This window comes from Marmota flaviventris, chromosome 8 (genome assembly GCF_047511675.1).
Source record: "Marmota flaviventris isolate mMarFla1 chromosome 8, mMarFla1.hap1, whole genome shotgun sequence".
NCBI lineage: Eukaryota > Metazoa > Chordata > Mammalia > Rodentia > Sciuridae > Marmota > Marmota flaviventris.
The window spans coordinates 1,879,786-1,906,974 of record NC_092505.1 but is presented as its reverse complement, the minus strand read 5'-3'; the positions used below and the strand labels follow the sequence as shown (position 1 = coordinate 1,906,974).

The following is a 27,189-nucleotide window of genomic DNA, read 5'->3' as shown; positions in this document are numbered from 1 at the left end:
CTTTACAAATCTCACTGTATGTGCTTTGAAATTTATTTTTTAAAAGCAATGAGGGAATATCACTACAACTGTATTTTTAATAATGTGTTTCATTAAAGTTCCGAAAGTCTTAGGAGAGATAATGTTATACAGCCATTTCCGTCAGGCCTTTGGAATGTGTGGAGGAGAAAAAGGATGCCTTCCCCTTTGGGGTGCTTAGCTGGGGTCTTGCTGGAGCCCTGAGGGGCACTCACAGCTACACTTAGAGCTTCAGTAGCTTGAGAGGCAAAAGGAAGTGCCAGGAGTTGAAGACACCTCCTGGCTGGCAAATGAGCATGCGTATCTCTTTGCTTTTTCAGTAAAACCTCAGTTTACAATGGGTGCTGGGCCCCAAGTGGCAGGGCTGTGGGGAGGCGCCAGCTTTGAGCTGGTGAAACGAACCCTGTGTGTTCCCTGTGCCTCGGTGGGTGTGGGCCTCACTGCCCATGGCCGCCCCAGGGTTATCGTTTTTGCCCCTAGGAAGGCAGCTGCTGCTCTGTCAGTGACTTCTAGACTCTGTCGTTGAGGCTTGCCAAAGCAGGGCTTGCTCTTTGCAGAAACATACACCAAGGAAACATCTGTCTGCTCACGGCGCCCTCTCCCACCTTGGTGCAGCCTCTGGGTCATTTCTGGGCATCTGCTGTCCCTTGTGTTGCTTTGGTTCTCTACTGCTCTTGCCCTGACCTTGAGTTTGGAGAGCAGCTGTGGCCAGAGGTGCTGATGCAGCGTGCCCCTGTGTGCTCAGGCTGATGTGTGCCCCTGGTGCGCCGCGGCCCCAGTGCCTCTTCTCTGGCTCCAGTGCTGTGTTTCCCTCATTGGATTTGTCTGTGTAGAGACTCCACACAAAGTGTCGTGTAGCGTCCTCTGTAGAAGCCTGTCATTCTCTCAGGAGGTCCTTTTGTGCCCAGTGCATGCCCAGGTAAGTTGGCTTGTTTACAGAAGGCCTCAGGGGGTCAGGAACAGGGTGGCAATGTCCCATGAATGAAGGGGCCCTGCTCCGCCCTGGCTTGATGGGTGAAGGTCTTGATGTTTGGGGTCATACCCTTGGCATGGCCTGCTGTCTGCTGAGAGAGTCTCACAACTTTGTGAACAGAGCTTCTGATGGTGCATATTTTTCTATGCTGCTTTATTTGAAAGGATTTTAATGGTTTTTCTCATCTTTCAGAGCTGGGCAGGTCGGCGTCTGTAAGACACTCTTTGGTTCTTTCTAGTTGATTCCAGGTCCTTTGTTGTTTGTTCCCAGGTGTCTCGAGGACACCTTCGGTGACCATTTCCTCCACATGTGGTAGCTCTTCCTAAGTCTGGTGCAGAACCTGGTAGAACTCACGTTCCCAGTTGAGTATCACCCAGTAGCCTATTTCACCAGAACTAAGGTACTCCATGAAGTTAGTGCCACCAAGACCAAAGCTAGCGTTGCCGTTACTGTAAGTGAAGGTCGATGGGGAGACCCAGTCCTGTTTCAGAGAGGCTGGATGGGGGGCAGTGTCTTAGAATCATCTACCATACGTACGGTGGATGCTTTTGCATTTCTGATAATAGAACGTTTTTGTCTTTTAAGTGGAAAGGGAATAAGCACGGAATTAGAGAGGATAGTCGAGGGAGCTTACTGGTTTCCATCAGCAGCTGCAGCGGCTCCAGTGACAGCCAGTCTGTGTGCCCATCCACGTCCCCCAGACAGTCTTCCAGGCACACCCTGGATGTTGCATTAGAGTTGTCAGGAACATTCTAGTACATAGCTAACTAAGCGACAGGAGTTCCTTAGTACCCCATCCCCACACGCTTTGGTCATGGCTGAGCGTCTCTGGGTCATTCCTGGGAGCCATTGCATATCTGCTGTCGGGTGTAGTCTGTCTTAATGTGACCAGTCTTCTGAAGTCCTCCCTTCAAACTGAGAAGTTGCCAGGTCCCACGCTGAGTGTAAGTGAGCATAACTGGCCTTTGGGAAGCCTTTCTTTTCTTAATATGGTTTCAAAAAAAATATATATATATATATATTTTTTTTTCAGTATTGGGGATTGAATCCAAGAGTGCTCTACCACTGAGCTGCTCCCTCAGCCCTTTCTATTTGGTATTTTGTGAGAAGGCCTCACTAAGTTGCTTTTGCTGGCCTCGTACTTAATGACCCTCCTGCCTCTGCCCCTGGAGTTTCTGGGATTACAGGTGTGACCATCACTCCCAGATTGTTTATATAACTGAAAGTCATGTCCCAGCTGAGTCACTCAATAACATCAAATAACAAACACAGTCGTCTTTGGATAAGGTCCGTCCTTTCTCCCTGTGTGACCCTGCAGTGGCACTTCTTCCCTGCAGCTTTGCAGGCTGCAGCCCTGAGTTTGGGTGGGTGCTCCCGGGCTGGAAGTCTTGAACACCCACGTGGCCTATATGAGTCTCTGCTCTCCCTAGCACCCTCACCTGCCTGCACTTGTGTCCTTGCAGGTTTCCGTGCCACCTGGCGCTCTGGACTGCTGGGTGTTTCTGAGCTGTCTGGAGGTGTTGCAGAGGATAGAAGGTTGCTGCGACCGGGCACAGATAGACTCCAACATTGCCCACACAGTGGGATTGTGGAGCTATGCCACAGAAAAGGTACTGCCTCTGGGTGCAGAGTGCTCCTGACGTCCACGTGGTGTTGTGTGGCAGGTGCCCTGAGCTGTCTGGAGCAGTCTTGCTTGTTGAGATTGCGACAGGTGCTCTTGTAGCCTGAAGTGCCTGGATGGCTCTGGGGTCAGGGCTCCCTACTGCTGTGAGTTTACCCAGTAGATAGCAAGTGCTTCCTGTGCTTGTGCTGGAGACGGGGCTGCAGGCGAGGAAGGGGTGGATGAGAAGGGTGGAGCTCACCACCTAGTGCGGAAAGGCAGAAGGTGGCACTCAGGCGGGCTGCTGGGGAGCAGAGGAGCAGCCGACTGGGAGTTCCGCTGGCACATGGGATGGAGGGTGGAACCAGAGGCTAGCTGGCTCAGAGCCGTGCCAGGGACCACCTTAGGGAGTGTCTGGGTCTGAGATGATCCTAATGGTATGGATTTCTGTATCCAGATTTGAGTTATTTGGATAGGAAAGCTGAGTTTCAATCTTTTATCTTTGAATTCATTAATTTTCTACTGACTCTTAAGAGAAATCAGTTGAAATTGTGGGTTTATCTCAACAGCTAAAAGCCTTGGGCTACCTCTGTGGACTCGTGTCAGAGAAAGGACCTAATTCAGAAGATCTCAATAGGACAGTCGATCTCTTGGCAGGTTTGGGAGCCGAGCGACCTGAAACAGGTACTACTGTTGCTGAAGTACGGTAAGGAACACCTGCTGAACTGAGAGCACTCCTACTAGTGGAATTCAGAAAAAATGAATAGTATCTGTATCACACTGTTTGGATTTGAGGCCATCTCAGATCATTTTAATAATTTAATCCATTGGAGTGTTTGTAATGCATGTTTCTGAAAAGTCTGGCCTCAGAGGTCAGCAAGAGGTTATGAAGGGGTTAGACTACTTCATGAGTGTGCTAGCTGGAAAGAGCTCAGGGGGGCCGAGGGCAGAGGCAGAGGGATGCTGGCCTTGACAGTACAGTTCTGGTTGGCCTGGCAGCGTCTGTAATGCCACCGAGTCAGATGCAGCTCTGCCCTGTTGGAAGGGAAATGTGAATGCAGATGAGTAAGGATCTTGTCTCTCTTGGTTTAAGCCAACACAGCTCAGAGCCCTTACAAGAAGCTCAGAGAAGCCCTGTCCTCGGTGGAAGCTTTTGAAAAGCACTACTTGGTGAGTACTGACAGTGCTCCCAGTGCCCGTGGGGCAGCTCCGCCTATAGGAGACTTGCCCTTTAGTCTGACCTTTGGAGTTGGGATGTGCTTGGGTTATTTCTTTGGCATCCTTGGGAGCTGTGGACAAAACATGGAATGATTGTTCATCAAATGTTTATTAATACCTCAGTGCCATAATTAGGCATGGATGCATCTTTGAATACTTACAATTTTGTTCAAAATGGGTTTGCTCCTTTAATAAGTAGAAATTATGAAGGGAACCATTTGTTGGGCAGAGCTGTTATGCTTGATTTTACAAGATTTGACTAGACAGACTTTGATTAGACAGCAGCATGGATAGCAGCGTGGGAGATCCACTCGGTTCCTGGGTTGTGGGTAATTCAGGTTCTGAGCGTGTCCCCTGGGATACAGATGGGTGGGAACCCTCAGAAACGTTGTTAAAGGGCCTGCTCTAGGAATTGTAAAAAAGAAAAAGAAGAGGAAGAGCACCCTCAGACAAAAGGACTTTGAGAAGTTACTCTTGTGATGAACAAATTCGTGGGCATTTATTATCGTCCTTCATTATTTATGTATATGTATGGACCCATGCACGTTATCGACTATACTGGTTACATGTTACAGAAAAACAACACAAAAATAAATGCCAAGTGAAAAAATGATGTTACTATTAATAACAATGTCTTTTGCTATAGCTTTGGATAAATACCCATAGGATTTGTCTGCATTAAAAATTCAAGAACTTTTGCTGGGCATGGTGGCACCCTCCTGTAATCCCAGTGGCTTGGGAGGCTGAAGCAGGAGGATCGTGAGTTCAAAGCCAGCCTCAGTAACTTAGCAAAGCACTTAGCAACTCAGTGAGACCTTGTCTCTAAATGTTAAAAAAGGGCTGGGGATGTGTCTCAGTGGTTAAGCGCTCCCCTAGGTTCAATCCTCAATACTAAAAAACAAAAGAAAACCAAATTCAAGCATGTAATTCTGCTTTTCCTTTTCCTTTTCCTTTTCCACAGGATCTGTCCCATGCTACCATTGAAATGTACACGAGCATCGGGAGGACTCGATCTGCCAAACTCGTTGGGAAAGATGTAGCAGAATTCTACATGTAATCGCTCTTGAACTTTTCTCTGAATTCTAAACATTTCACATATATAGTGAAAGAAGATTTGGGTGTGGAGTTAATGTCAAGAGTACCTAAATGTAGAATCTGTTCTTTAGCTACCATCATTTTGGTTTTTAATTTTTTCTGAAAAGTGAATGAGAGGCTTTTAGCTTGTTATTCCTAATAACTTATTGGTCTTTGAAGTTCTTTTATTTAATATCTCTCTCTCTCTCTCTCTCTCTCTCATACACACACACACACACACACACACACAGAATATTATAAGTAACTTTGAAGGTCTGTGTGGGGTATTTGGGAATCTTCTCCCCGAGGGAACGTGGACTGAAGTGTTGTTCTGTAGTGTCCACTAGTTCCTCCCTCGCGTCTCAGCAGGATGGGAATGGAGCAGCTGTGTGTGTTGGGCGCGTGCTGGAGGGCAATCCAAGGTGACTGCTAAGTGTGTTTAGATAGCACACGAATTTCTGTTCCTGTTCCAGCTGCAGTTTGAGTGCAAAGAAAAGACCACGAATTTAATCTATTTCTAGTGTGTTTGATAAAACCAGCCTGTAGAAGAGAAGAAAGCCTGGCTGGCCGTGCAATTGCTGTTTCAGTTGGAAAGAGATATAGAGTAAAAGGAAAAGACATAAAGGACCATGTATTCATTAACGTTCTCTCAAAAAAAGATAACGTTTGAAATGAGGTCTTGAAATCTGTGCTTATAGTAAGTTCAGCAGCTGAAGCAAGAGAGGAGAGTGTGTGAGCTGATGTGAGCGGCTGGGAAGGGGCTCACAGGTGGGTGGTCCGAGTGCACCTCATGTTTTCCGGAACATCGATGGCAGAGCCAAGGCTAGCACTAGGCTCTCCTGAATCCCCTCTGGTGCGCCTGTTACTTGAGCAGGAAGGCCACATCTAACCCTAACCCTAAGTGTGTAGTTAGGAAAGGTGAACTCTTCCCACTTCCAGAGTAGATTGACCGACTTGGGAATGTCTCCTGGTGCCCTGGCGCCTGCTTGGCAGTGCTGGCCTTCCCCTAGCTCAGCCCTGTGGGGAAGGAGGGGGTCCAGCTTTTTTCTGAACTGGGCAGGCCCTAGTGGTTTGTACCTTGAACTGTTTTGGGTTTTACTCTGAGCCTCTTCGGTTTCCCTGGGACCGGGTAGGTTCCTCCTAATGACACGTGTTGCTGATTGAATCCCTCCTGGCTCTCTGTGGCTCTCTGCCTGAGCTCCCCTGACTGGACCTCAGGGCTCTGTTTGCATATATCTGGGGTGGCATGACTGCTAGGCAGCCCTGGCAGTCCCTTCTGCTCTCACCTCTTACCCAAGTTGGTGAACGATGCCTGGCGCTGGCAGCAGCGAGGTGGTCCTGTTACTGCCAGCCACTCCTCAGCCCTCGCCTGGCAGCCCCGGGTGGATCTTGGGCTAGAGCGCTCTCCCGTGAGGGGTGGCAGCCAGGACTACGCAGAGTTGGTGCTTGTGTCCTGCAGGGTGTGAGGTGCCCCTGGAAGGAGCGCATCCCCTTCTCACAAGAGTTGTGCTTGTTGACTTTGCCAGGAGGAAAAGGTCTGCACAGAAGGCGGAAGCTCACCTGCAGGGGGCTCTGAAAACCTACCTGGCCGAGGGCTGGGCCCTGCCCGTCACTCACACGAGGAAGCAGCTGGCCGAGTGCCAGAAGCACCTTGGGCAAATCGAAAAGTATCCTTTTCTGGACTAGGACTGCTGCTTTCTGTTCTCAGAGGAAGGTTGTTTACAGTGTCCTAGTGTGAACTGAATGCCTGGCCCCTGGTTTTTAAACTCTAACTTCAGGTTTCTGATAATTAAGAACACAACAATCACAATTTAAAAAATGAAGGATGCCCTTTGGGCCACACTTTGAAGGCCAAAGAGGACTTTGGAAGCCCTTTTGCCTCCAGCATTCCCTGTGTGAGGTCCTCTGGCCCCTTAACTCTCCACTCCAGCTATCTGCAGACGAGCAGCCTTCTGGCCAGCGACTGTCACCTCACCCAGGAGGAGCGGGCACACTTCTGCCAAGAGATACTCAGCTTTGCCCAGCAACAGGTGGACAGCCCGGGTAAGACTAACTTTTGTTTTTTTTTTTTTTTAAAAGAGAGAGAGGAGAGAGAGAGAGAAGTTTTTAAATATTTATTTTTCAGTTTTCGGTGGACACAACATCTTTATTTTATTTTATGTGGTGCTGAGGATTGAACCCAGCGCCCCGCACATGCCAGGCGAGCGCGTTACCGCTTGAGCCACATCCCCAGCCCCAGACTAACATTTTAAACTTTATTATGGATATTTTCAAATACTAGAGGAAAGTAAGAACAATAACACAAGCTACACTGACCTCCCAGAGTCAGCAGTCAGCCTTTTGGTGTATAGCAACGCATGTCTATGTCTTTCTTTGCCTTTTTCACTTTTGCTGAACTTCACAGAAACTCCAGGTCGTGGTGTAATGCTTTAGTCTGAGAGCAGTTTAGATGGATGGTCTCTACCCACACCCAAGGGGTTCTGCTAAGGTCTGTGTTCAGGTTTCTCTCGTTATGAGTTATTAGCAGGATCAGTGAGGAATCACTTGCTGCATCTGGTTATGATGTCTCGGTTGCTCCCATCTCTTTCTTTGTCCAGACACTGGCTTCTGCTTGTGGAGGTGGAGTGCATGTGCCTGTGGCCCTCCCACTGCAAGCGCCCTACTCAGCAGCTGAGTCTGTTTACAGCTGTGTGCAGCCACCACTGCAGGCCACTGCAGAACACTGTCCTCATCCCAGAAGGTCCCCCTGCTGCTCTCCCAGTCCCTGCCAGCCATCAGTCTGCTTCCTGTCTCACGAGACCGATCTTGGGTGCTCCACACAGAATCCTGGCCTCTGTACCTGGCTTGATTCGGTGTCTTCAAACCCATGTGACCCTGCTTTGTCTCTTGTTAGTGTTCCACGCCCTGATCCAGTTGTCCCCTAGACTGGCCCACCTTCTGGAATTGTCTCAGTGTTTCATCAAGGTTACCCCTAAATGGAAGTGAGACTGCAATGCTTGAATGCAGGTTGACTTTTTTTTTTTTTTTTGTACCAGGAATTGAACCCAGGTTAAATGTTCTGTCAAGTACACTTTATGATGATGCTGTGTGGCAAGATTAAATTTATCATATCATTTAACTGCTTATGTTGAGCTTACCAAGAGGAGCACCTTTTAAATTGGTCACTCTACTGCTCAGCTCAGGCTGCTGTAACAAGATACTATAGATGGAGTCGTACCCAGGAGCATTTGTTTTCTCAGTGTTCTGGAGGCGGAAGTCTGAGGTCAGTGCAGCAGGGCCAGGTTCTGGTGAGGGCCTCTTCCTGACTTATAGACGACTGCCTTCTCGCTGTGTCCTCATGTGGAGGAGAAGAAGAGAGCAGCTCTCTGGTGTCCCTTGCTGTCTCAGAGGGCACTTTGCCATCAAAAGGTCCCACCCTCCTGATCTGAGCCAGCCTAATCTTTAACCTGACAGGGCCACCTCCAGATTCCACATGCAGGCTGTCAGGACTTCACCACATACGTCTCAGGGCACAGCTCCGTTCACGGTAGTTACCACGTGAAAGCTGAGTTTTCCAAAGGCTTTGGCTCCAGGTTTGCATGATCCTTGACAGCTAGGATGGGTTTCCTCCAAGGGGGCCACCTGGATGGGCTTCAGGAGCGACAGGACAATGGTTTGGCTTTGTAGCCTTATTTAGTGTGCGTGACCAGGTTGTTAGTGTGGTGCCATGTCTGCTGTGGTGTGGGAGGTGATGTTGGCACTTGTCACCTTGTGTGAAGGGCGTCCAATCGGTACTTACCACGTGCTCTTATGCCACCTGTCTCAGCAGGTCTCCTTTAGGTAATCAAAAATAATTTGTTTTTCTTTTTTTGAGCTGGGGATGGAAGCCAGAGCCTCGCACAGTCCAAGCCACTGGACAGCACCCAGCCCTGTCCTGAGGCTGATGAGTGGTGGTCTCTTCAGCCTTCCCCACGAGGGTGCTTGTAGAAAGGAGGCTGCAAGGCCGGAGTGGCAGGTTCTCGCCCAGCAGGGTGACTGCAGCCACCCTTGGCTGCGGTTCTGGTCAGAGGCCCCGAACACTGGTGCTCACTTGCAGGTGTACTGGGGCCTGAGAATACCTTGAATCAAGAGAAGGAGTTGGGATCCCCTGAAAACAACTCTAGGGATTAGACTGTTGACAGAGTTTGTTTTGAAACTGAGAAGTTAGTTGACCTATTTCTCTCAAGTTTGCTGGAGCACATTTGTAAACCCGAATTTTGGTTGATTTTATAATTCCCCAGAAGTATCTGGGCATCGGTTCATGTTCTGCTATTGACAAAGTGCTTCTGAGGGGTTAAGATGGCAGGAGATGGTTTCCCTGCTCTCCCACGAAGGTCACTGCTGCTTCTCCTGCTGAGCGAGTGCTTCCGCCCCGGCCGTGCCCAGGCCCTGCTTCCTGGTGCCAGAGGAGGCGTGCCTTGGGCTCAGGGGCAGCGGTGGTGTGTGCTCACAGGTCACAGGATCCTGCTGCCCATGCACTCCTTTGCACAACTGAGGGATCTCCACTTCGACCCTTCCAATGCCGTGGTCCACGCGGGTGGCGCTCTCTCTGTAGAGATAACCCTGTACAGCCAGATGCCTGTCCCCGTCCACATGGACCAGATTGCTGTCAATGTCCACTTCAACATAGAGAAAAACAGTTACCGGAAGACTGCTGAGTGGCTGACCAAGCACAAGACGTCCAACGGGATTATTAACTTTCCAGCCGAGACTTCACTGTTCCCTGTGTCCCAGAACAGCTCACCTGCACTGGAGCTATCGGAGATGTTCGAGCGAAGCCCTTCTGATAATTCCTTGAACACAACAGGGATTATTTGCAGAAATGTCCACATGCTCCTGAGGAAGCAGGAAGGCGGCTCTTCTCTAGAAACACCCCCGGGGGTGGCCCTGGAGGACGGGGCCCACGTGCTGCGGTGCAGCAGTGTGACTCTGCAGCCTGGGGCCAACAGGGTAGCCTTCAGGACCCAGGTACGTGCTTGACTGGGGAGTGGATGTGGGGGTGGTGGAGAGGATGGTCAAGTGAGAATCAGGGGAGCCCCCTGCCTGGCTCGCCTGTTTAGTCTTGTCCCTAAGGAAAGATACACTGCTGTTTAAAAAGTCTTATGTATATATACAGTTTTTCAGCTGTGGATAAATTCTGAGTGAAGTTCTTTGTGTAGCTATTTGGGAGTTTAGCTATTTCCCTGAGTATTAAAATGCTCGTTTGTTATCAGAAGATTTTGAAGGAGATGGCGCGCTCACATCAAACTGTTTTCCTTTTGTGGCCACTCAGTGTCAAAGCAGTTGCCTCTGGCTGCTCAGACTCATCTTAGACGCAGCACGCCCAGTACAGTTCGCTCGCCCAAGGGGCCAGGCTTGGAGGAGGAAGCACTTGGCTGCCTGTGGGCTAAGTAGGTCTACTGGGCATGTCCACAGAGTGCTGTCACAGAGAGCGCCATGGCAGGGGCTCATGTTGGAACGACCCTACTAGAAGTGTGGAGTCCACCTGAAGCATCAGCTCAGAAAATCAGGGAATGGGAGATGCAGAGGGCACCCTGGAACAGCCCAAGTGCAGGCGCGGATGCACGGGGCAGAGGGTTAGAAGGGAGAAGGAGAGGCATTTGGAAGAGATTATGGTCCAGCCTTACTAGAAAACTGGTAACCTCAAAAGGCTATCTTTCCAAATGTCTGATTTGACCCTAGGCCAAGGAACCTGGAACATACACACTCCGCCAGCTGTGTGCCTCAGTGGGCCCCGTGTGGTTCGTCCTTCCGCACATCTACCCCATCGTGCAGTACGACGTGTACTCTCAGGAGCCCCAGCTGCACGTGGAGCCGCTGGCTGGTGAGTGGCCTGCAGCCCTCGAGGAGGCTGCTGCGGCAGTGCCGAGAGGTTCCTCTCACGTCCGTTAGCCATGTCGGTCTGCAAGCGGCACCGTGGTAGCACAGTGGAAATGTGCCTACACTAACCCGTTGTCACTCTGCTGCTGGTCAGAATATTCGCTTTCCTATCACTGCTGGCTTCCATGTTTATGGTAGCTGTGGTGTATCTGAAAACAAGAAAGGAGAAAGTCAGCCAGTGTCAGCAAAGGTCAGCTGCAGGGGCCCAACTGGACGTAGTCACGCTCCATGCGCACAGCCAGCCTTCTCCTTCAGAGGTGCTGCGGAAGCCTCGCCCTCTGGCATGGCATTTGAGAAACTCGGAGCTACTGTCCTTTCAGACAAGTTCTAAAACTAGAAGAGGTTGGTTTTCAGAATGACTGAAGGCCACGGGGTGCTTCCTCAAACACTGGTGAATGGATGCCTTAGTCATTTAGCTTGGTTCTTGTTTCCTCCATTTGGAAACAATACCAAGGAAAGCCTTTGTTTTTTTTATTCTTTCAACTTCTGCCAGGGTCACCAGCAGAGGCTCTCAGGTGCCACACACAACAGTCAACAGTCCATCTCTTAAGGGGCTTTTTCACACAGAAGGATCAGGAGACAGGCTGAGCTCTGCTCCTTTGAGGGACCAAGTAGCGGCAGCTGGGCAGGGCTGCCCCCAACCCCTCACTGTCCTTCCTGCCTTCAGCCATGGCCTCCTGGACTCATCGTTCCTTCTCACTCTTGGTCTCTTGCCTTCTCCTGCCAACCCCAGATGGGGTGTTCAGAACCTCCAGTCCACTTTTACCCTTTTTCTGGTGGGGGGGTGAGCAGTGGCCAGCCATTTTGCTAGGCTACTTCTGAATCAAAGATGGGGACCTTCTGAATGGCTTTGGCCACTCTGTTACTGTGGTCTGTCTTTGAGCCTCATTGTCTGCTTCTCTCTCACTGACTGGCAGGTGGGTTTTGAGACCCCCCGTCTGTGACCAGGTGCACAGTTCTCAGTTCCCAGCAAGGTCCCCCTTGATTCTGCAGTTAGGCTGTTGAGAGGAAGTCAGGGCAGCAGGGAATGGAGACCAAGTGAACTCAAGGAGTGTCCCCGTGCACGGGTCTCGGGTAACAGCATCTCCTCTGGCCTCCTCGCAGGCTGTGAGCTTCTGCTCCCTGGGGAGGGATGCTGATTGCCATCTCGTTTCTTTCAGATAGCCTTTTGGCGGGTATTCCTCAGAAGGTCAAGTTCACTGTCACTACTGGCCATTATACAGTAAAAAATGGGGACAGCCTCCAGCTCAGCAACGTGGAGGCCATGCTGATCCTGTGCCAGACCGAGAACAGAGCCACGATCTTTTCCAACTCGAGAGGTAAGACTCCTGGTGCCACCTGTCGTGAGGCAGGTGGGTGGTGTGGTGGATCATAGGAAAGTGACCCATGTCCCACCATCCAGTCAGCATGCCCTGATGCCTCCCAGTGCCCTGCTGTCCTCATGGGCATCTGATGGAGGTTCCTCAGTGGACTGACCTGGCTCCTGGGCTGGTGCCAGGTGGTGTGACCTTGCTGGTGACGCACGGTGCAGCTTCACAGCCAAGCCACTCCACAGGGACACCCCCGACCACCACCACTGGAAAGCTCGAGCAGTCACCCTTTTTTGTAGGCCTTGGTCAGAGCCCTTGAGGATGCCCAGGGCCCACAGACCACCCGTGGAGTGCGACGGGAAGGCCTGCTCTGCTGTTGGGCAGGCCATGGTCCACTGGAGGCATGCAGCAGCAGGCATGCAGGGCCATGGGGCCACACAGGAAAGACCTGCCCTGTCAAGTCTTCAGCCTGGGAGCAGTGGCCACCCTGCAACTCCCCTGCTGTCCCATTTTGTCCTGAGGCTTTTCTTGTACTTGCTGCCTCTCCCCTGGCCCCGTTGTCTTTCCCTGTGGTGCACAGGACAGCGGGAACTCATGCAGGGCCCACTACCTGCTGACAAGAGAGGCTAGCAGGGGATGCGTGTGTCTGAGGGGGCTCTTTGCACCCCCCACAGAGGAGTCTTCTGTCGCCTCGCTCCGGATCCAGGCCTCTGACAAGGTCACAAGCATCGGTCTGCCTGCTGCGCCTGCGTACCACGTGATCGAGTTTGAGCTAGAGGTTCTGTCTTTACCTTCAGCTTCAGCAGCTATGGGGGAGAGGGGCACTCAAGGGACACCGGAGATCCACAGGAAGCAGAAGGACAGACAGAGAACTGGTCACTGCATGGTCACCACAGACCACAAGGTAGGGAGGCTGCAGGCTGGCTGCGTTTTTGGCAGCTTCTGTCCGTCTGCCTGTCGTGTGAGGTGGCTTCTGCTCCCGTTTGTGCCTGTGAAGCGTCCTTTTCCTGGCCGCATCGCAGGCGCCACACTGAGGGAGTGAGGGGAGTGTGCTGGTCTGTGAGCGGCAGAGCAGCTATGTCAGGTGTGCATCTTGTGAGACTCAACCAGGAGGAACTGTGTGGGCAGGCTTTGGGGCTGCTGTTTGCTGACAGTTACTGGAGAGATCCTTGGCGCTGGTCCCAGGTCCAGGCTGCCTGCAGCCTGCTCCTTCAGGGGTCCACACCCTGTAGTGCAGGGACTGATTCTGAGGGTTTTTTCCCACTGCCCGCAAGTTGTAGCACATGCACCGAATAGGAAGACGGACACAGTCACTTGGAAGAGTCAGGGGCTCAAGGTACCAGACAGACAGCCAGCATCTGAGAAGAGCACACGAGGAAGTTTTCTCCTCACCTCATGCGGTTGGGAGGTGCAGGTGGTGTTTTGCAGGAGGCCTGGCTGGTACTGGATAGGTACATGTTCTGTGTCTGGTGTATTCATTTGTTCCATGTGGGGACACAAGGAAGTTCGAGGCCACTTCCCTTCCTGCCCTCATCTGAGTTCTCAGTGCAACAGCACTTGGACAAGGTGACTAGATGGTGTCCTTAGATGTGGGAGAGCAACTGGCAGGCTCCCTGCTTGCCAGGTGCCTGGAGCCCTCGGGCCACGCTGCAGAGCCGCACCGCCTGCCCGATCTGTCTCTGTTGTCTGTGTGATTAACCTCGTATTTCTTACTTGCTTGTTTGTGCATGTGCTTGATAGAAATGGGCTTTCTGAAAAGTGAGTAAAATGAGCCATAGTGAGATGTCCAGGGCATGAGCAGCACTGCAGAGCCGGACAGGTGGTGGTGGTGGAGTGCTGATGGGCAGGCAGGCTGAGTGTGCCCCTCTGTGTCCTCCACAGGTGTCAATCGACTGCCCATGGTCCATCTACTCCACTGTCATTGCACTGACATTCAGTGTGCCCTTCAGGACCACGCACTCCCTGCTCTCCTCTGGAACCCGGTAAGGAGGCCCAGGACTCTGCTGAGGGACGGTTGTTGATTGAGAGCATGGCTCCAGTGAGAGTGAGGTGCATTCTCCACACACAGGCTGCCTGCAGCCTGTTTGTTCAGGCGTCCATGCCCTGTAGCGCAGGGACTGATTCTGAGGCACAGATTCCCAGTCTGTGCTCCGATTTTCCTGCCTGTCTCACAAGTGACATTGTATAGTTGGTTTATTTGATCTGGAGTCCATAAAAGCCCATCTCGTAGCTCTTCTTACCTGTCCTCCTGTATTTTGACTCTGGGACCTCTAGAAGGACTGCCATTGTGGATTTGGCTGGTTGTGTCCTCGATATTTGGGTAACTCGGCTCCCTGTTCCTGGATCTCTTGTCAGTTGCTAGTTGTCTCCAGAGAGGGATTTCCAGAACCTGGCCTGGGCCCGAGGGTTCCCTGTTGCAGGCTGCCCCGTGTGTACTCTGGGGACTTCAGCAGCGTCTCCAGGCACTCCTCTAGGTGCTAGCAGCAGCCCTCCCCCACCCCACACGTCTTTAGGCCCTGCTGCTCTAGAGGCCGCTCAGCCTCTGTAGAGACAGGAGGGGCAGGAGAGTTTGGAGGTGACGTGGGACACCATTGGGGAGGCACACGTCTGCTTGGAGTGATGGTGCTGCGCTGATCACGGGGCTCGGGCACCGCCTGCCTCTCACTGTGTGCTTCTCTTTTGTTCATCCATTGATGGTATTTGGGTGAATTGGAAACGAAAGTGTCAGAATTGAAATGACATTAGCAAGGGAATTGTAGATGTTAATGGTGGAAGCTCATTGCGCTAAGCAGAAGCCACGGCTCTGTGTGGCACATGTGAGAAACCTTGTCATTAGAGAGCTGATGACGAGCTGTCTCACAGTTCCATGGGGTGGGGCTGGGGGAGCCCCGACCTGGGCTTCCCGGGAGGAGGCAGCTGCTCTTCCTGGCCCTCCTCACTGTCTGCTAGAGAGGCTGTGTCATGAGCATGGTGCACCATCCCTCTGCCGCCGAAATAGCTTGTTTTAAAAGATTTATTTTTTTCTGGCACTTTTACTTATGGAATCTGAAGTAAAATATATGCAACAACTCACTCTTATTTTGCTGTAGTGACTCCCTAGTCAGTGAGGGTCTTCCTAACAGAGATGAAATGTATTTCACAAGACTCTCAGATGTCAAAGTCACATTTTGTCTCTGCTCTAGGAAGTATGTTCAGGTGTGTGTCCAGAACTTGTCAGAACTGGACTTCCAGCTGTCAGACAGTAGCCTCATGGACGTCGGCAATGCTGCTGACCTGCAGCTGGCACCACTGAATGCACGGTGCCAGCAGGTAAGCTTCTTGCGGGCTGAGCCCGGCTCTCAGCAGTGGTCCATGTCAGGCTGCGGTGTGTGTTCAGGGGAAAGGGGCGTGGCGTTCCGTGAGGCAGAGCCTGTGATTGCAGAGAAGAGTCCCCGTGTGGAGCGGGAGGAGCTTATAAGGTGCCTCGCAGACGCCTAGTGCTGTGTGAGCACCCTTGTGGGGTATCGGGCTTGTTAGGGTGGGCTGGGGGATGCAGCTGATGGACCACAAACAGGTGTAACTTCGCGTTTGGGAGAATTTCCCCTTCAACTTGTTCTGCTCCAGACATGCCTATGCAGATGCAGGCTTGTGCTTGCATCTCCCCTGGGAGATGGCTCCCTTCTGCCTCTAAGTAAAACTGCCTGTGCTGGGGAGGAGGGGCCCCAGGTCCCGGTGCAGTTCTGTGAGGTCGTGTCAGGGCCTCCCTGCCTGGCTGGGTGCTGCGCAGCCGGTCCGCCCTCCCATGTGTTTCCTGTGGATGTCTGCACCTTCAGCGTCTCCACAGGGCTTTCCCACGGACACGTGACATGCTCACACCTAGCGCATCCCCTGTGAGAGAGGTGTGTGGGGTACTGCAGACTCACACACTCTTGAAGCTCCTTTCTTGTGATCACTGGTGCTGTGAAGTTGGGCCCCTAAGCCCTCAGCACCTTCTTCCAGTCCTGTACAGTCCTGTGGGACCAGGCTGAGGTGGCAGTGGCACCACAGGGTCACGGGCAGCATGGGTAGGCAGGTGATTAGGCTCCGACACACAGGTCCCTTTGTGTGCAGTGCAGTGTCTGGTCCTCTGTGTCCCCCGTGCTGTGTGACATCACAACGATGGCTCTCTTTGCAGCACATCCACAGCAAGCAGTCGGTGTTCTTTGTCTGGGAGATACAGTGGACGCAGGAGCCTCCCCCAGCCCTGCACTGCCAGTTCTCCGTTGGATTCTCCCCAGCTTCCGAGGAACGGCTGTCCATCTCCTTAAAGCCCTACACTTATGAATTTCAAGTGGAAAACTTTTTTGTATGTAATGTATTATTTGGGAGGGGAAAGCAAAAGGTGGCATCTTTTGTGTGTGTGTGTGTGTGTGTGTGTGTGTGTGCGCGCGCGTGCTAGGGATTGAACTCAGGACCTCTTGCACTCTAGACTAGTGTTCTATATCCCCTGCTTAGTTGAGGCAGGGTTTTGCTAAGTTACCCAGGCTGGCCTTGAACTAGAGATCCTCCTGCCTCAGCCTCATGCTGGGATTAGCATGAGCTACCACACCCAGCTAGGTGGCGTATTTTTTATATCCTCAAGATTTCAAGTTGTTTGATTATTCAGTGTTATGAAGCAGCAACTCAAAGAAAATGGCCAGTTCTTGGAGTAACTGAGTCACTGGCTGTCTTTACTGTGGAACCCAGGTCCTTCCCAGGTGGCAACCCCAAGGGGCACACACACCTGAGGCACAGATGCCCCTCTCTTCCTCGCAGTGCTTTGCACTCCATGGAAACACTCGTTGGAGCCATTCCATCTTGATTGCTAGCTCCTGGGGCAGAGGGGCATTGCTTTCCAAGGCATGTCTGGTTTTTTTAGATGAAAAGCCAAAATGTTTTAGAAAATTTTCTGTGGAACATAGCACATCTTCTTACCGTCTTTGCCTCTTTTGGTAGAAGGCGGTTTGAGTGTGGTGTGGACGTGGCACTCAGCTGGGTGAGCGAGCCAGTGGGTTTCGCGTCCCTGCAGGAGGTTGCGTGGCTGAGTGCTGGGCTGACCCAGAGGCAGCGCTCAGCTCGTGGCTCCTGCTTTCTCGACTCGAGGCTGCTGGGAAGGTGTTTGTGCCTGCAGTCCTTGGCAGAAAGCCTTCACCCCGCCTCTCTAGCTGCCTGGTCTGCCTTGGAGCCACGTGTGGTCACTGGCACAGCGTGTCCTTCTGGAGCAGACAGGTGCCTTTGTGGCCTGTAAGCAGCTGCGGTAGAATCAGTGTGGTGTGCACACATGGCTGTGACTAGGCGGCACTGTCACCGTGCTTTCCGTGCTTTTCTTCCTCTTTAGGTCAAGAGTGCAGAGAGAGTTTCCTGTGGGGAACTGTGGAGGTTGAGTGAAAGGTAGAGGAAAGTGTTTGGTAATTATTGCTCTTTTCAAAATTGGAGTTTTGAGACCAGAAATGTATATCGGACCACTTGTTTTTGGAATAGCTTTATTAAGATGTTACCCATGTGCCGTTAAGTTCACCCATTAAAGTGCACAAGTTGGGTCTGGTCATACTTTGGAATGCTGTATCAGTCCACAGGAAACCGGCACCTATCAGTGGGGATGCAGATGCTCTCTCCTCCTTCTCTCTTCCCCTGGCAAATGTATAATCTGTGGGCAGATTATTATTTCCTAGATGTTTATCCAAGAGAGTCAAATATATCTGTCCATGTAAAAGCTGATACCCAGATTTCCCCAAAGTGAAGCCACCAGACTCCAGCCGCCACCGAGTAGATAAACAGGTGGTTATGTGGCCCACTCACACAGCGGGTATCACCCAGCCAGGAAAGGGGAACTGGCATCCCTGCATTTGCCTCTGCTGAACCTTTTACATTAATGCATTAATGGGATCATATCAGGTGTGACAGCTGTGACTGGCTTTTTATAGCATAGTGTCTTCAAAGTTTTTGTTTTTTTTTTTGCTTCTTTTGGTACTGGGGAGTGAAATCTAGGGATGCTCTTCCACTGAGCTACACTCTCAGACCTTTTTATTTATTTTTTATTTTGAGACATGGTCTAAGTTATTATAATGCCAGCCTTAAACTTGTGATTCTCTTGCTTCAGCCTCTGAGTCTTTGGGATCCCAGGTGTGTGCCACCGTGCCCTACAGAGTTCATTCATTTTGAAGCATGCGTCAGGACTTTGTTTCCTTTCCGGGGCTGGTTGATAGTCCCCAGTGTGGATAGACTATGTGTTTATCTATTTACCAGTGGCTGGGGTTGGGTATTTCCACTTAGGGGAAATCTGTGTGCTGGTTTTTGCATGGACAGATGTATTCAGGTCTCTTGGGTAAACCCCTTGGGGGTGAACTGTCGGTGGAAGAGGGCTCACCACTCTTGTTTCCAGCAGCAAGCCAGCGGCTCCAGTTCCCACACACCAACTCTAGCTTCTGTTTCCTTTCCTTGGTGTGGGGCTGGCGACTGAACCAAGGGCCTCGTGTATGCGAGGCAGGCGCTCTACCAGCTGAGCTGTGTACCAGCCCTCCTGTTTCCTTTTGAGTGCAGTCATTTCTGGGGATGCAGATGGCATCTCATGATTGTGATGTCCATTTCCCTGTGGCTACTGATGCCACACATGTTTTGGCTTATGGACCTTGTATGTCTTCTTTGGAAAGATGTCTATTCAAATCCTTTGCTGATTTTTAAATGGAGCTCTTTGTAACCCCACAGTTATTTAATTATAAGCTATATATCCCATGTATCAGTTCCTTACCATGTGTATAATTTGCAAATACTTCCCCCATTCTGTAAGTTGTCTTTTTACTCTGTTGATGGTGTCCTTTGAGCCCAGAAGTTTTTAATTTTAATGAAGTCTAGTTTCTCTCTTTTTTTTTCTTGACCTTCTGGTATAGGATCTAACAAATCATCTCCTAACCCAGGGTCATAGCTCTCCTCCTCCATTTTCATCTAAGAGTTTTATAGTCTTAATGCTTCCATTTAGGTATGCAGTTAGTTTAATTTCTGCGTATTGAGAGGGAGGACCTACGTGTAGTCTTTCCAGGTGGCTCATCACTTGTCTTCATACCACTAATTGAAAGGACCTCTTGCCCCATCGGGTGGTTTGGACACTCTTGTCAGGAATCTGATGACCATGCCTGTTGGAGCTCATTTCCGAAGAGGCTGATTTCTGATCAGTGCCGCAGCCTCAGCAGCTGCTGTCCAGCAAGAGGCGCTGCCCGGCTCCTCTCGGAAGGACCCTGGTGGTCCTTGGCCACACTCCTCCCTCCCAGAGGTGGCCAGGAAGCAGCATACAGGGACATGTGCTTGGGAGCAGACTCGCCATCACCACTCCGACTTGAGCTCCCTCCACGCTCGGGTGAGCTCACCTATCTCCTTCCCAGTGCTCAGGAGCATTCAGGACCAGGTGTGCTCCCCTGGGCCTCCTCAGATGGGCTTGTGTTCCCCTGCAGGCTCCTTCAGCCCTGGGCGTGTTGAATGAGCCTCTTGCCATTTTCTGTGTGAACTGAATGGATGATACTGAGGAATTCATGTTAATTTTGCTTCTTGTGGTAATAGCATTGTGTTTTGGTAAGAAAGTGTCTGTTTGTTAGTAACACATGCTAAACACAGAGGGTGCAACGACAGGGTGAGCAGTATTGCCTCAAAATACCTCAGGCATATTCAGAAATATGGATGACTATACAGAGGGGGAAACAAAGCAAAATGCTACTCTCTGAATCCAGGTGGGAGGCACATGAAGAGCTGTTGGACTCTCCTTTCTTCTTATGCTTGGAAATGCCCATAATTTTAGAAAAAGGCATCAAGGCCCTGGAACTAGGACTCCTGAGCATGGCGTCTCCAGCAGGAGCTGTGTAGGGCAAGGGTGCAGCTGCCCTGCTAGCTAGCTGAGCAGGCAGCCGCTTTGCTCAGCTGCTCTCAAGCGTGTGGGGAGCTCTGTGCTGGCCTCCAGCAGCGTTTCTTCAGGTCATTTGGGTATATTTCCCTTGAACATTTCTGTCCCTTCTTTCCCAGACGCTATACACCGTGAAGGCTGAGATATCCCCTGCAGTGGGGGCAGAATATTGCAGAACAGGCTCACTCTGCTCCTTGGAAGTGTCCATCACACGACTCGCAGACCTGCTGGAGGTGGACAAGGACGAAGCTCTGACAGAGTCTGATGAGTACTTTTCGACAAAGCTTATGTATGAAGGTAGGTCTCGAGGCTGCTGTTTCCTGACTTGTGGCAGTCCACTGCATCAGGTGTACCCCTTCCCTCACAGTGGAGTCCTAGGAGAGAGTGTTCTAGAATGACAAGTGCCGGCTGACAGGTTCATGTGCAGCCTGGGCTCCCGGGTGCTGAGCTTCATTACTTGGAGTGCTTTTTAGTGAGGATTTATGTGGCAGTTTCAGGGCTTACATGGAGAATACAGTGGCACTCCTGCCTACCTGGGTCCCAGGGTCTGACCACTGCTCCCCACTGCTCAGCTGCTGAGGCTCCAGGACCACACGCCTGCCAGCCTCCCATACTGCTCTCTCCCAGGCCCTCTCGTCCCTCCTCCACCGAGGCCCTGGCTTCCGCAGTCCAGAAGTTCTCAGAGCCACTGTAAATGTGACTGATGAGCCACATATATACATATTTACTTCAAAACGACAACAGTACCCATAGCATGGCATTTTTCATGAAAGTAACTGCCCCCAAATAGTGAGAAGAATGACATGGCAATCTCTTAGATGTCTAGCTTGATAGAAGCCACTGAAGCTTCACTTGTGCTCTGAGGTGATGGGTTGATGACTTGGAGAACACGAAGCATCTGCAGCTGCTCAGACTTGTTGCTGGGAGAGGGACATACCTGAGCAGCCTCTCAGCTGGTGGGCTCTTCTTGTTGATGCTGTGGGTTCTAAGGCCCGGTGTGCCAGGAGTCTGAACTCACATGGGTGCCCTTGTGGCCCTCATTTCTGTAAACCCTTCAGCTCATGCTGCATTTGAGTGAATCTCTGCCTGGCCCTCCCTGTGTGATGCCGTGCACCGGCCACTGGGAAAACAGACAGATCTTCTAGCATTGACATGCTCCACTCCACACTTTCGGAAGTCTGCATTTGAGCTGGGCATGTGGCGCACATCACATCAGCTCGGGAGGCTGAGGCAGGGAGATCACAAGTTCAAAGCCAGCCTCAGAAACTTAGTGAGGACCTGAGCAACTCAGTGAGGCTCTGTCTCACTGAGTTAAAAAAAAAAAAAAAAAAAGTGTGTGGTGTGGGCTGGGGATGTGGCTCAGTGGTGAAGAGCCCCTGGGTTCAATCCCTGGTACCAAAAAAATGTCCACATTTGGAAGCTCACCTGGTGAGTCTTTGAGCACTACCTTTGCCAGGCTGCAGTGGTAAATGCAAATTTCTCCAAATCCTGAAGAAGTTTTAAATTCTATCACTGGCAACAAATATTGTTGGTTTTCTCTGAAGTGACAGCCTCATATGGTCCACTTTCAAGAAATGTTTGCTGACTACCAAGACCACTCGTGTTTCTCTGTCATTGATTCAAGTAAGAAGACTGTTCCCTGGGAACAGCAGCCAGCCCAGCGCACAGCACAGCCTGCACACGGCCCCTGAGAGGCCAGAGGTGGTGAAAGCGCAAGTGCTCAGGACCTGGGGACCCTGATGTCCTTCAGCTCCTAGGGGCTGAGCACCCTGGGTAGTCTGACAAGCCCGCCGACTAGGTGCTTCCGTTCCCTTGTGATATTCTCATAATGACAGCAGTACAGGGAGCGAGAGGGGGTCAGTGTGGACAAGGTCAGTGTGGGTGGGGAGGCAGTGGGGGCTGGTGACAGTGATAGCAGACGGTTCTGTGCCTGCGCTGTGGTGCTTGGTCTCTGATTCCACATGGGGAATTGTACCCAAAGGCAGACCAGGCCACAAGTACCTCTAGAAGCTGGGCATCCCAGGAGGGCTATGGTCTGGTCACTGTGTTGTCCAGGGTCTGAACCCTGTTGTTACGTGAGGTGGCACAGGTGGGCGCTGGTGATGGCTTCACCCTCTTCCCACTGTTGCTCCACAAACCTCCGTGGTTTTTAAAGGTGCCTACCCAGGCTCCCTGTTTGATTGGGTTGACAGTGGTGGCTGCTTCGTGGTGGATGCTTTTAGTTAGGCTGCAGTTTGTTCCTCTAGGTCCGTGGTGGTGAAGAACAGGAAGGTCAGGACTGAGCGAGTCTGTGCCTCCATATGTCCCTGGGATGGGGAGCTGCAGCCCCCTTGCTGCATCTCCTTCTTGAGGCCAAGTCCTATCTTGCTTGCCTTCCTGTCCCCAGGTTCCACCCTGCTACTGTCCCTTCCCAGGCTGGTCCTGCTGAGTGCCTGCTGGGGTGCTAGACCTGGCTGAGCCAGTACAGGTTGTCTTGAGCACTGCTGTTGATGACAGCAGCTGTCAGACCTTGGGACTCTGCTGCGTCCCAGCGTGGAGCTGCGTGCTTTCTGTGCATCTCCCTTTCTTGTTCTAAGGAAGTGGCCTCTACAGGGCGGTCGCACCTGAGGCCCGGGAGGCTTGTGTGAGTGGCAGGGCCTGGATCCAGACCGCTGGTCTTGATGCTGCTGCTCATCAGAGAGAACCGCTACCTGTACTGCTGCCCCTGGCTGTTTTAACCATTCTTTATTCAGAAGGAAAAAGTGCTTTTCTGTGCGCACCAGTGTGATCCTGTCTGAACCGGGGCTGATGAGCGCTGGACTAGCAGAAATGCTGACCTTGGCCACAGAAGCACAAATGGCATTTTAAGGAGCGGCCACCTCGTTTGGAGCTTCCACTGTCAGGGGCGCAAGGGCTAATGTATGGTGGTCCTCAATTTGGCGTGAGTACTGAATGTCCTGTGTCTCCTCATTTCAGTTGTTGACAACAGCAGCAACTGGGCTGTGTGCGGGAAGAGCTGTGGTGTCGTCTCCATGCCTGTGGCTGCTCAGGCCACTCACAGAGTCCACATGGAAGTCATGCCTCTCTTTGCGGGCTACCTGCCCTTGCCTGACGTCCGGCTGTTTAAATACCTCCCTCATCACTCTGCACACTCCTCACAGCTAGATGCTGGTAAGGACTTCGGGAGAGAGGGCACAGACCTCCTTGACCTATGACAGGCCATCTGACAGCCCGCCATCAGGCCAGAGTATCGTAAGCTGGAAATACCTCCACTATGCCTGACCCACCGGCCATCTGGTTAGCCAGGCCTCCCTTCAGGGGCTCAGCACAGTCCTTAGCCTGTGGGAGGGCAGACTCCTCTAATTTGAAGCCTCGTGAGCACAGATAAGTGCAGGTTCCAGAGCATTCAAAACACAGTACCCAGAAGACACTGGCACCACGGTGCACCCTGGGGCTGGCTGTCCCCTGGCAATCACAGGCTGCTGGTTGCTGCAGCTCTCCAGAGAGGGTCAGACCACATGTCACCAGCCTGGGAGAAGATTAAGATTCAAAATCTGAAGGGTGGTTTCCACTGAATGTGTACTGCTTTCACTCCTTTGGAAAGCGGAAAAGGTCATAGGTGGAACCATTGTAAGGAAGGGACTGTCCATGTCAGGTCATTAAGCAGGCTATAGCCTCTCATGGAGAGGTGCTCTCCGTATGCAGGGCAGACTGGAGAATCAACTTGTTTTCAGAGCTGATAGAACTAGTCCAGAACCTTGTCCCTGGTCACAGTTGGCCTCGCTCTGAGGGTTGAGCCTCTCTCTATCCACAGGGTTCTGTTAAGGCAGGGCCTGGGGCGACACTCTTTCACACCCACAGGTCAGCACAGGGCAGCTTTGCCCCTCTGGGCTGGTGCTCCTGCTCAGTCTCACTTTTGTGTGTTCTGCAGACAGCTGGATAGAAAACGACAGCCTGTCAGTGGACAAGCACCCAGATGACCAGCTGGACTGCAGCAGTGTGCGGAGTAGAGGCAGTGTGGCCTCAGTTGCCAGCAGCGAGCACAAAGGCTTGCCCATGCCCCGGCTCCAGGCGCTCCCTGCCGGGCAGGTCTTCAACTCCAGCATGGGCATGCAGGTCCTGGTCATTCCCAGTCAAGATGACCATGTCCTAGAAGTCAGTGTGACATGACAACCTGCGGATCGGCCGACACCGCAGACTGGCTGTGAGTGCACTTGAGGGATCGTGCCTGGACTGTTCTCTGGTGTAACATGCTAGTGCTAACCAGACTTTGGCTGTTCTGCTTGGCCAGGGAGGTGTCGGGGAATGGCATCAGTCAGCTGGTCAGTGGAGAAAGAGCGTCCTTTGTGTTGTCTTTGGAACAGGATTTCTTGTCGTCTTCCCTCCCCTTCCCTGTGCTGGTGTCCAGTGTTTGCCCAGAGCCCCAGCTTCCTTCACCTACCCACTCGCTGCTCCTAACACACCTACCCTGGGTCTCCCCCACAGCCTCCCTCTGCTGGTTCTGTGTGCAGACCCATCTGACTTTCAGATGGAAGTTCAGCAAGCCTTGCAGTCTTCTGTGACATCTGTGTGTCCTCTGGCCACACAGCTGCCTGGCCTCCTGACCGGGAGGACTGTGAGTCTTCTAAGGGGTGAAATGCAACCCTTCCTTCCAGACCACTACTATGTGCTTTTCTACAGTAACCTCCTAGGGCAGGTAGGCGGGGTGCAGGGTGGGCTTGGGAGGGAGCAAACCCCTTGTGTGCCTTGGGATGCCAGAGCCAGGCTGACTGGGAGGTCCACGGCTGAGCCTGCTAAAGTACTTGAGGAAGTCTAGAACAGGGCATAAGGAACAACGCAGCATTGGAAGCTCTTAGGAAAGAATGTTTCTGGACCCATTCCCCCTAATGTTGATTGAATATCATATGCACTTGGAATTAAATATGTATTTAATTGTCATTACATATGTGAGGGTTAATATTGTTTACTTTTCTCTCACTTTTAAAGTCTGTACATGTAATTGTAACTGTATAATCAGCATCTTTCTTTTGCACCTTAAGTCTTAGAAGCTTAGATGCTCCATCTAAAGTACAGATTAGAGGGGTCTTCTTGGTGTGTTCCAGGCTATGTGTAGGACTCAGGGCCTGGGGTAACCTCTGCTGGTCCACTCAGTTGCAGTCAGACCATACCAACAAGTTAATTTACTTTCAGTTGTAAATTTAATTGTATATATGGTTGATTTATTATTTTTAAAAGTACAGACTAACTAATGTAATGTTTATGTATAAGTTGCACCAAAAATCAAGGACAAAATAAATGTTTTTACTGGTGTGAAAGTTACAGCTTGTAAATAAGTGTTGTATGTATTAAACCTTTTCCAGCTCTCCAAAGCGATGTATTTTTGTACATATGAAATAGTTCTCTGAATTCACCGGTACAGTGTGCTTAGAATTGAACTTGTCAACATCAGTGGGGGCAGAGGGTGGGGCCTTGGTTAACTTGAGAGATCAGGAGCCTCTTCAGCAAGGCTGACCACAGCAGGTGCCACGCTCAGGAGACTGAGGGGACAGGGAGCACAGAGCCCAGACTGAAACCAAGCAACCGAGCAGTCATTTTCAGACTTCTGTACGTTGGCGTTTAACTCATTCAGTTAAATAAAGGTGGTGTGATTTTTCCCCCCTTTTTCATTTTTTAGAAATTGGAGAAACGTGTAAAGATATTCATATAAACTTGGTCAAACTAGGTAGGCAAATTAGAACTCCAGGCGCTAAAGTCCAAGGTCTCCAACGAGTTTTTTTTTTAAATTTTATATATATATATATAAATATAAAAATGATGCTTGGCTTGCCATCCTGCCCAGACCCTGAGCAAAGGTCTCTGTTAGCCTAGAGCCAAAAAAACAGGCCTTTTTTGATATGCAGTTCCCCTGTTTACCCTCTGGGAGAGGGGCAGGATTCAGTGTCTAGTTTATTCTAATTCGGTTTTCTGGTGTCTGCTTTCTCAGGTTGAATTTTCTAATTCCATATATCTACAGGAGGAAAACAAAGGGGAGGTTCAAAATGTTTATGGTGTCTCTTCTGATTTGGAAAATGAATGAAACCAATTTTCGCCCAATCACTTAGAAGATCTTTAGCCAACTAAAATGAATGTCTTTTTTTTTTTTTTTCTCGACAAAAGAATGTCACTCAAAAAAAAAAAACCAATAACAACAACAACAGAAACATCTTTTGTCTCTTTAATTCACCATACAAGTAACCAAGAGGCTGTCCCTGGATCTTTGTTGCAAGGTTTTGTGTTGAGGAGGCTGGTTTTGTTGAACAGTTGTGAAGCCTAATGGGATGTGTGTATCAAAAACAAAGAATACGTGGCCATTGTACAGAGAACCTGTGGAACATGTAAATGGAAAAGAAAACTGGTTATAATTTTTGTGAATTTCATGGGTTATCCTATGATTGGAAAAATTATAACTCCTGATTCTCCTGTGGGAATTACTGTACCGAGATGAGTGACTTCTGCCTCAGCCCTGGGCGCCCGCCGGTGGGTTCCTGCATTAGCGAGTCTGCGGTCCTGAGGCTGGAAACCCATAAAGACACACAAAGCTTTACGCACTGTTTGTGTATAAAATAAATTGCATTTTAAAATGAAACACCAGGTTTGTTTAATTTAAGATGAAAAGTCACGCTGCTTTTTCTATAGCTGAGCTGCTCTGCTTCACTGTCGACCACGATCCTTACGATGAACCCTACAGTAGGTGAAGTCTCTGGTCCGTCGCCGCGCTCCTGGCTCTACCGTCGCCGGTCAGGACAGGCGGCCAGGCCGCCCGCGGCGCCCCCACCGGACGGGGCGGGACTCGCTCCGCAGGGCGGGGTCCGCCCGAGCTTCCCAGGGAAAGTCATCTTCACACCCTTCGGCGACACTGTTAGGCTGCAGCCACTGTATCAAACCGTTTAAAACGTAAGCGTTAAAACTCTGAAAACACGCGGTTTCACAGACCGTGCTTCTCTGAACTCCCTTCCCGGCCGCGGTGCCTCGCGCTCTCGCCCTCCCGGCTCGCTCCCGGGGCCGCACGCTCCCGCCACGGCCCCAGCGCCTCGGAGGCCGAGGGAGGACGGCCGGCCGCGGGCAGCCCGCGCTGCGGCTCTGTAGGGCGCCGCTGCATCCAGTCCCCCGGATCGGGCTGCCCACAAACCGGCTGCCACTCATGCCCGCGGCCTCGGCCCGCCCCGAAAGCGCGCGGCGGAAGCCTCCCACGGAC

At 51.3% G+C, this 27,189-nt stretch overlaps 1 protein-coding gene and 1 long non-coding RNA gene across 6 annotated transcripts in view; one reads left to right on the top strand and one right to left on the bottom strand.

Moving 5' to 3' along the window:
• Trappc10 (trafficking protein particle complex subunit 10) overlaps positions 1-26,580 on the top strand; it is a 75,800-nt gene extending 49,220 nt beyond the window's left edge. For 2 of the 5 annotated variants that reach the window (XM_027929061.3, XM_027929056.2), the window contains 16 exons: positions 2,455-2,601; positions 3,161-3,275; positions 3,685-3,761; positions 4,771-4,862; positions 6,410-6,550; positions 6,814-6,926; positions 9,355-9,869; positions 10,584-10,725; positions 11,942-12,100; positions 12,766-12,995; positions 13,973-14,073; positions 15,274-15,400; positions 16,245-16,415; positions 20,096-20,273; positions 22,932-23,126; positions 23,887-25,274. In XM_027929061.3, the coding sequence (XP_027784862.1) occupies positions 2,455-2,601; positions 3,161-3,275; positions 3,685-3,761; positions 4,771-4,862; positions 6,410-6,550; positions 6,814-6,926; positions 9,355-9,869; positions 10,584-10,725; positions 11,942-12,100; positions 12,766-12,995; positions 13,973-14,073; positions 15,274-15,400; positions 16,245-16,415; positions 20,096-20,273; positions 22,932-23,126; positions 23,887-24,125 (2,742 nt within the window). In that variant the 3' untranslated portion in view covers positions 24,126-25,274. Of the gene's footprint in view, positions 1-2,454; positions 2,602-3,160; positions 3,276-3,684; positions 3,762-4,770; positions 4,863-6,409; positions 6,551-6,813; positions 6,927-9,354; positions 9,870-10,583; positions 10,726-11,941; positions 12,101-12,765; positions 12,996-13,972; positions 14,074-15,273; positions 15,401-16,244; positions 16,416-20,095; positions 20,274-22,931; positions 23,127-23,886; positions 25,275-25,938 lie in introns of those variants that run through there. The other 3 variants (XR_004618768.2, XM_034636974.2, XM_034636973.2) reach the window with 3 other exon arrangements.
• On the bottom strand, positions 26,156-27,189 carry LOC139706686 (uncharacterized). Its single transcript, XR_011708266.1, has 2 exons — positions 26,432-27,189; positions 26,156-26,318 (listed from the first exon to the last, which is right to left on the bottom strand). It is a non-coding gene; the product is annotated as an uncharacterized lncRNA (long non-coding RNA).